Consider the following 8995-nt stretch of genomic DNA (forward strand, 5'->3'; position numbering starts at 1 on the left):
ATCTCAGTAACTTTTGAGCAGTAATTAGTTTTCATCTGTTCAGAGAGAATGCAAGACAATATGGAAGAATACTACTTTGAAAACAAATCATATTTCAGCGAATTTTTCACGCAACTACATACGCTTCGTACAAATGGTGTGTTTTGCGATGTGATTTTAGTTAGTTCCGATGGAGTCGAATTTCCCGTTCATCGGGTTGTCTTAGGTGCAGGTAGCATGTATTTTAACGTGTTGTTTAATATAAACATGACTGAAAAACAACAAACAAAAGTGCATCTAAAAACTGTTCCCTCAACTGCGTTGGCCGAAGTATTGGATTACCTATACACTGGATCTCTTCGCGTTACCAAAAATTCTGTTGCTGAACTAATTTTTACCTCCTCGCTGTTCCTACTACTCGATCTAACCGAATACTGCTGGGAAGTGTTTGTGAAAACTTTGGACGTAAAGAATTGCATCGCTCGTAAGATCCTTGCTGACAGCGTAAGCTCTGGCTCGATTGCGAGAACTGTTACTAATTTCGTTCTTCAGAACTTTGCTAATTTGGATTCCGAGACGTTGACATCGTGTCCCGCTGCTGTGTTGCGAATGGTGCTTGCATCTGAAGATTTAATAGTAAGCAGTGAACTCGAAGTATTAAGATGTCTTCTGAAATGGCTCAACGGTCAACACTTTTTGAATAGTATCCACGAGAAAGACTTTCAAGTAGTTAACCTCTGGCTCTGTGAAGAGCTGCTAAAATTAGTTCGTTTCAAGTTTATTTCATTGAGCGAAGACGAATTTGTCGCTTTGCTTCAAAGCTATGGTCTGTCCGAACATCATTGGTTCCAGAATACGATTTTGGAAAAGTTTAAAACCAATTCCGGGTGTAGTGAAGCGAGGCTTTCTTATAGAAATGTTGAAGTAATCATCGCTGTTGGTGGACAAGGGGAAAGTTCGATTCTGAATGAAGTCTCTGCTTATATTCTTGACCGGGATCATTGGTTTGAAATTACTCCTATGCAATATCCGCGTCGAAGGTGAGTTGGGTGTTTGTGCGTTACTTTTGGTTTTTCTAATTCTTGCGTTTGTATTTCTCACACTCAAACTCATTGAGTGGGCGTATCTAGCTTAATCTTCTTATCACGTTTCCGTAGAGGTATTTCCACTCAAATAAAAGCTTGATTTTCAGTTTTTTAGCTTGAATGTTTCCAATGATAAAGAAAAAACTTTCTCATTGATCCGTCATAAAAAAATTTCAATGTCACACTCGATGAGTGTGATTGTAAGTGGGCTTTTTGAATACAGGCGTTAAGGCTGCTTTCCACTTACGCGTTTTTTATACGCACGTACACGCACGGAAAATTTTAAATGCTTTTAAATTTTTATTATTTAACATCTAGGTCAACTAATGTACACTAAAATATGCAGAAAACTAAGTTCCTTCAAATTAATCACTTACTAGTTTTTTCAAAGGTAACATGTATAAGGATTTATAGACTTTTACGTGCGTGTACGTGCGTATGAAAAACGCATAAGTGGAAAGCAGCCTTTAGTATGTAAGTGCAATGTAATCAGTTCCCTCTACTAAAATCACGATACCTCTTTCACAACGCATGTTCAAAAACAAAAGCTCTGATTTCAATTGAGGGCACTTTTTTGGAACAACTTCTGTATACTGGGCTATAATCTATATTTGCACCAGCGAGGTTGACTACTGACATAATCATGATCATGCACCGTAGTATTGTGTTGTAACAGCAGAATAAAGAACGTAGCAACGAAACTGACTACGTGACGTTACTTGTGGAGAATTATTACTCGGGTTTCGCGATTATTTTTATTTTTTCCGTTTCGCGGGCTTAGTCTTCCGGGCAACTGTGTCCGCGCGGGCAGTCGCGTATTTACAGTGTATCAATATAGCTCAGTTTCAGTGCAGTGTATTTACCGGCTACACAGCCCGAGTTAACTCCTACCGGGCGTCTTGTTTCGTTAAAAATTGTTGACACTGTAAAGTTTTAAAACTTACAAATTAAAACACGAGTCTTCCGCGTATAAAATCATCCGGGATGTTTGAAATGACGAGTATTTAGTATTTGCAGGCAGTGGACAAAAACAATTCAACGTTGTCGATAGTCCGTTGTCAATATTGTATCAAACATATATTTTTTGGTCAGTTTTGTCAGGTGTTAAGTGGTATCTTTTAAAGTTGTAAGTATCCAATACAAAAGTGTCATGATCTATGTGGGAACTATCTTTGTAGATAGGTAGTATTCTCGCAAAAGTTTGACGTGAATATCGCTGCCTTTGTTTCGTTTAGTTTTAGTCTGGTTTCAACTGAAAATACTCTGTATGCGATTGGTGGGACAATGGAGAAGGTTGCAGACACACCTGTCTCTTGGATTGAACGTTACGACGCACACAAAGACACCTGGGAAGACGTCCACGTGACGTCATTAAGTGAACTGGAACGAGACAATGCTGCGATTGTTGGTTTAAACGACCACATCGTTATTTCTGGGGGTTTTTCTTTTACTTCTTGTTCGGTAACATCATCAGTGATCATGCTAAATCCATGCAACGGTGAATCACGAGAATTATCATCGTTAGATATTGCTCGTGAAGGTCATGCGACCGTTGTCGATGACCTCAGCATATACGTCATTGGCGGTAAGAACGAGTCTGGCTGCTTGGCCTCAGTCGAGAGATTTAATAATTCTACAGGTGCGCGGTACCACTGATCTATCGTTTTTCATGTATAATGCTGTAAAGTAAATTTGTTAAATGAGTTGAATCTCGTTATAGAAACTTGGGAAGTGCTGGCACCCATGAATAACAATCGGGCACACTTCTGCGCGATTTGGCACAAGAACAACATATATGCCTTCGGTGGCCATGACGGAGAAAATGTTCTGAATTCTGTTGAAGTTTACAATCCGAACAGCAATCAATGGCAGCTGTTGCCTGAAGGTATGAGCACGCCAAGAATGAAATTCGCTCTCAGTCTTTGTGGTGATGAAGCATTTGTGATTGGCGGAATGGTTGGGTCACGAGGTCCAATGACATCTGACGTGGAGAAATATAGTTTTGTAAAATCAACATGGAGCAGTGTTAGGTCGATGGACAAAAAAAGGATGGAATTCAGTTGTGCAACGCTTTCTTTATGTAACAACGCTTTGCATAGCTTCATTGAAGAGTGAGGTTTTGGAATCTTTGGTTTTATGGTTAATTGGTGAAAAATATAGAAAAAGATAGATGTGGTCAATTCAAGGTTTTCCACTTGAAAGCCCAAAGACAAAACGAGAATATCCTGGTCTCTAGCTAAGTATGATAATAATAATAGTAATAATAATCAGTTTAATAAAACCACGTTGCAGTAGAAAACTGAATCACATGGTTGAGACAGAAGGAGAAAAGTTAGAAAACTAAATTAAGCTACAAATATCCAAATTTATTATAATTTCATACATTGAAAAACGTTTTGTACTATTTCTAATAGTCCAATTGGTAGATTACTAAAATTATAATATTAGTACCTAATTAAACAGGCAATTAAGAATTATATTTTACAGTTACAAAATTTTGAAAGCGTTCCGTCTTTTTCGTAAACTGACAATTTGATTTATTTCTAAGATTATAATTATAAGAAACGGACTCCCATGCCCATGGGCCGCGATAAAGGCGGATTTCCATTCAGTGCATTTTAAAAGAAAGCGATCGCAAAAAGTCGATCGCGCGACATTTTGTACTGAATGGAAATCCGCCTTAATATCCTTGAGAGGATTTGTCGAACAATTTTCACTTGAATAAACTGTTAACAAGAATTATGTCTTCGTATACTTAATGTTTTTAATCCAGCAAGATTTAATACATCCTGATACGACACTTCTAGAAAGATAATACGCAATTCCCTCTTCTGGATAAACTCGATAAGATCCGACTCATTTTTAGTGAGCGATGACCACGCTGGCGCAGCATACTCAATCTGTGACCGAATGAAGGAAGAGTATATAATAACAAGATCTTTACCACATAATCCAGCCTTTTTTAGCTGACGGAGCGCGTACAATCTGGAATTTGCTTCCTTAATCACGGAGGCGACGTGAATCACGTGATCACTCCAAGACAAATCATTTCTCAACAGCAAACCAAGCATTTTGAAGGTAGAAACTGATTGTACTGGTTGACCATCTCTATAGATCACATTATCAATTGGAAGGCTATATTTGAGGAAGGATATTATAATCTCCTTGCATTTCTTACTGTTAAGTTTCATTCCCCTACAGTTGAGGCATCAAGCTCGGTGAACACCTCCAATGCAGAGGCGTCGTCAAGAAACTTGATCCGCCCATTCCAATCCTTTAGGAGGGGATTGACCAAGATAGCAAAAAGCAGAGGCCCAAACTTAGTTTCTGAGGTAAACCGCCATTGACGTGCCTCCACGAGGAGGAGGCTGATCCAATGGACGACTTGCGCTTTAGACTAATTTTTGATAGAAGTAATAAGAAGATAGTAAATCACCACAACTAGAAAGAGCGTACTTGAATTAGTGCAAATTCAAAGTTTGGCGGTGAAATTGGGTGAAATACGGAACATGGCCAGAAATTGCGGACATGGAATATGCAGATTGCCGTAGCAAATTTGCATATCTGTTCAAATATTATTCGTTTGCAGAACTATAAATTATATTGCGCATTCTTACATTTTGCAAAATTTAAGAAAATCATTGCATCTTTGCTATTTGCCCTGGTTGTTTCTTGTAACTCGTGTCATATTGAAGATCCTGAGGTAATATTTTGCTGGCAAAGGTTTATGTCGGCTCTGCATTTTTATTTTATTTCTACGCTATTACGGTTTTCGTTTTATATGGTATTCAACGTGATAAATGACCAAAACTTTGTTTTGAAAATGCAGAACGAATATTGATAAAACATTTTGAAATACTATATAAAAATATTAAGATTAACTTGCTCTGCAACGAGCAATTAAGGCAAATTATAATCGACCTACCTAAAGGTGTATTTTTAGCGTTTAGTACTGTGCACATTACAGTTTACTATAAACTCACTGTAATGTATATATATATATAGGCACGGACAGTAATAGCTAAATATAGACTTGATATTGATTAGGGGATTGATTGACATTAATTGAGGGAGATCTAGTTATGTAAAGGATATGGAAAGATACCTAGAAAAAGCGTAAGAAACAAGCAATATTACATTGGCGACGAAGACTAAAACAAGTGATTAAAACATATTATAATGGCGACATATCTCACGCCTATGCCACCGTTTGACCCTGATGCTGACGCGGGAGGAAATATAGCGGCTAAATGGCGTACTTGGTTGGCAGATTTCAAAACATTTCTAACGGCGAGCAACATTACAAACAAGACACGCCAACGAGCATTACTTTTATACCAAGCAGGACCGCGAGTACGGGAAATCTTTCGACACTTTCCAGACCCTGGTAACGACGACGACTTCGATAAAGCGACGGAACTTCTCACCGAATACTTCGAGCCTCAAAAAAATCGATTATACGAAGTCTACAAATTTCGACAAGCAAAACAGAGCGACACGGAAACGATAGATCAATACCACACGCGTCTACGAACACTGTCAAAAAACTGTGAGTTTTCAGATGTAGAGTTCGAAATTATGGTACAAATTGTTATTGGAGGAAAGTCAAGTCGCGTGCGTAAACAAGCGTTGCGAGACCCCAAGTATGTTTTAAAAGATCTTTTGCTCGCAGCCAGGCGGGAAGAAATAAGCAAGACGCATGCAGCTGACATTGAAGGACATTTAGACAGCTGCAATATTCAAGCAGTTAAAACGCCAACCGCGAAAGAAACAAAACACAAGACATCCAATAAGACATGTTTTTACTGTGGTGGCAGCTACCCTCACACCAACAAACCGTGCCCTGCCAAAAACAAGACATGTGCCAATTGTGGTAAATTAAACCATTTGCTAGCCAGTGCCGCAGTAGCAACACGAGAGAAAATAGACAAACTGGTAAACCACGCGAAGACCTACGACCAGTTAACACAGACCTCCAGGACAACACTAGCAGCGACAGTAGTGGTCCAGAATATTGTTACGCGGTCAACAACAAACAAAAAACACCCGCAAGCGTCAATTGCTCTCAATGGACAAAGAGTAAAAATGACCATTGATACGGGGTCAAGCATAAATGTAATCGATAAACACACGTTCCAACAACTGCGAGATATCCGACTTCAGCCAACATCCGTGAAAGCATATCCCTTCAATTCCACAACACCTGTGAAGATGGAAGGAAAATTCCGCGTTTTAGCAGAGTCGAAACACAAATTCACGGTAGCTACCATATTTGTTACTTCTGACGACGGCGGTTGTTTACTTAGTTCTGAAACTGCACAAGAACTTGGACTCGTAAGTCTCCATTTAAATCAGATAAACAAGGAAACAGAACGTTCAAAAATCACACCAACAACGAGCGATAAAAACCTCGCACGCATCCTAGATAAACATGGCCCTGTGTTCTGTGGACTTGGGAAACTAAAGAACAAACAAATCGAATTAGTTATCGATGAAACCGTTTCACCAGTTGCACAACCGCAGCGCCGAGCACCGTTCCATTTACGCGGAAAAATTGAAGATGAAATACGCAGATTAGAACAGGATGACATCATTGAGAGAATACCCGAAGGAATTTCAACGGAGTGGGTTTCCCCAGTCGTCGTCGTCCCAAAGCGTGACGATAAGATTCGATTGTGCGTAGATATGCGAGTAGCAAATACAGCTATTCAGAGAACTAGACATCCCATACCCACTCTAGAAGCTGTCTCTATTGAGCTTAACGGAGCTCGGTTTTTCTCAAAACTTGACCTAACTCAAGCCTACCATCAACTGGAGCTGAACCCAGCATCTCGGGGAATAACAACTTTCTCCACTCATCTCGGTTTATATCGCTATAAAAGATTAAACTACGGCACAAATGCTGCAGCGGAACTCTTCCAACACACCCTACAGGAGACATTACAAGGAATTCAAGGAGCTAAAAACATCGCAGATGACATCATCGTGTTTGGAAATACTCGACAGGAACATGACCAAGCATTAGAAGAAGTACTTACACGTCTGCAAGAGAGTAACCTGACTCTCAATCTACAAAAGTGCAAATTCCTCAAAAAGAATCTTGAATTCTTTGGACTGGTATTCACAGAAAAAGGTGTTAGCCCAGACCCCAAGAAAGTGGACGCTTTCGCCAATACAAAACCACCAACAACAGTCGGTGAAGTGAGAAGTCTATTAGGAATGGCTAACTACAGCGCTAAGTTCATCAAAAACTACGCGACCATTACAGAGCCACTCAGAAAGTTGACCCAAAAAAACGCTCGTTTTACATGGACGACAATACACCAGAAAGCATATGAAGACATAAAGAGTGCTCTGACTAACAGTCCAGTTATGAGCCATTTCGATACATCCAAAGAAACCTCAGTCCTGGTGGATGCAAGTCCCGTTGGTTTATCTGCCATATTGACGCAAAAGGATCCAAAAACAAACGAAGACAACACTATCGCTTATGCCAGCCGAGCATTATCCCCAGTAGAACAACGGTACTCACAAACCGAGAGGGAAGCTCTCGCGATCGTGTGGGGCATTGAACATTTTCACCTTTACCTGTTCGGTGCACCTTTCAACCTAATTACTGATCACAAGCCATTACAGTTGATCTACAACAATCCTCGGTCCAAACCTCCAGCTAGAATAGAACGTTGGTTTCTAAGACTTCAGCAATACCATTTCAATGTTATCTACAAACCAGGCAGTGTTAACCCAGCAGATTTCCTGTCACGACATCCGCAATCGAAGATACCAAAACACAATCTTGCTGAAGAATACATAAACTTCATCTCGACTAATGCCGCGCAAACCACAATTCCAATACAAGTTATCAAGGAACATACGGAAAAGGATCCCAGTCTCAATGCAGTAAGAGAAGCAGTTGAGTCTGGTAACTGGGGCAGCAGTCATGTAAAACCATTCATAAACGTCAAAGATGAAATAACAGTGGACCATACAAATGGTGTAATCCTCCGAGGAACACGTATTATAATACCATCAACTCTACAAGCGAAGATAGTAAAACTTGCCCACAGCGGTCATCAAGGACTTGTCAAAACAAAAGCCTTGTTACGTCAGTATGCCTGGTTCCCTAACATTGATAAAGCTGTAAAAGAAGAGATCGATACCTGCTTTCCGTGCCAAATTAATGGTCCAACCGATCCACCCCAGCCTTTACTAACTCCAGAAACGCCGGACGGTCCTTGGCAAACTGTACATGCAGATTTCTACGGCCCGCTTCCCACCGGACAGTATATCATAGTGTTAATTGATAAATACTCAAGATACCCGGAGGCTGAAATCATCACAAGTACATCTGCTAAAGCACTTATACCAAAAACCGATGCTATCTTCGCGCGGCATGGAATTCCACTGAAAATAAAGACGGATAACGGTCCTCCTTTCAATAGTAAAGAATTCAAAGATTATTTAACAAAGATTGGCGTAGAACATGAGACATCAACACCTGAATGGCCACAAGGTAACTCAGAAGCAGAAGCTTTTATGAAACCTTTAGCAAAAGCAATCAAGACCGCTCGTTCAGAACATCGTAACTGGGTCCAAGAACTTTCGAGGTTCCTGTTAAGCTATCGCACCACACCCCATTGTTCTACCAACATACCGCCCGCTCAGCTTCTCTTTAATCGGCCTGTCAGAGGAGTCTTACCCATGTTGAACCCAAAAGCTAAAGTACTAAACAGACATAAAGAAGCCAAATCGAATGACTCCAATGCCAAAGACAAAGGGAGAGAATACGCAAACAAACGAAGGAGAGTGGCGCCGTCAGAGATACAAGTGGGAGACACAGTCATTCTTAGACAGAAAAAGAAAAACAAATTTACAACCAAGTTCGAACCAACTCCTTACACGGTGCTTGAACGTAAAGGAGTGACAATAGT

General features: G+C 40.1%; 1 protein-coding gene across 1 annotated transcript; it reads left to right on the forward strand.

Annotated features, from left to right (window-relative positions):
- Positions 1-244: 244 nt before the first annotated feature.
- On the forward strand, positions 245-3385 carry LOC114530318 (kelch-like protein 20). Its single transcript, XM_028551929.1, has 3 exons — positions 245-1019; positions 2300-2703; positions 2785-3385. The coding sequence occupies exons 1-3, from the start codon at positions 247-249 to the stop codon at positions 3177-3179; spliced, it is 1572 nt and encodes a 523-aa protein (XP_028407730.1). The 5' UTR covers positions 245-246; the 3' UTR covers positions 3180-3385.
- The last annotated feature ends 5610 nt before the right edge of the window (positions 3386-8995 follow it).

The sequence above is a fragment of the Dendronephthya gigantea genome, unplaced genomic scaffold (assembly GCF_004324835.1).
Source record: "Dendronephthya gigantea isolate DGI-Jeju-01 unplaced genomic scaffold, DenGig_1.0 000061F, whole genome shotgun sequence".
Taxonomy (NCBI): Eukaryota; Metazoa; Cnidaria; class Anthozoa; order Malacalcyonacea; family Nephtheidae; genus Dendronephthya; species Dendronephthya gigantea.

Coding starts and splice junctions, on each gene's coding strand:
- LOC114530318 (XM_028551929.1), top strand. CDS start 247: ATGACTGAAAAACAACAAACAAAAGTGCATCTAAAAACTGTTCCCTCA. Junction 1,020..2,299: donor ATGCAATATCCGCGTCGAAG/GTGAGTTGGGTG, acceptor TGTTTCGTTTAG/TTTTAGTCTGGTTTCAACTG. Junction 2,704..2,784: donor GAGATTTAATAATTCTACAG/GTGCGCGGTACC, acceptor ATCTCGTTATAG/AAACTTGGGAAGTGCTGGCA.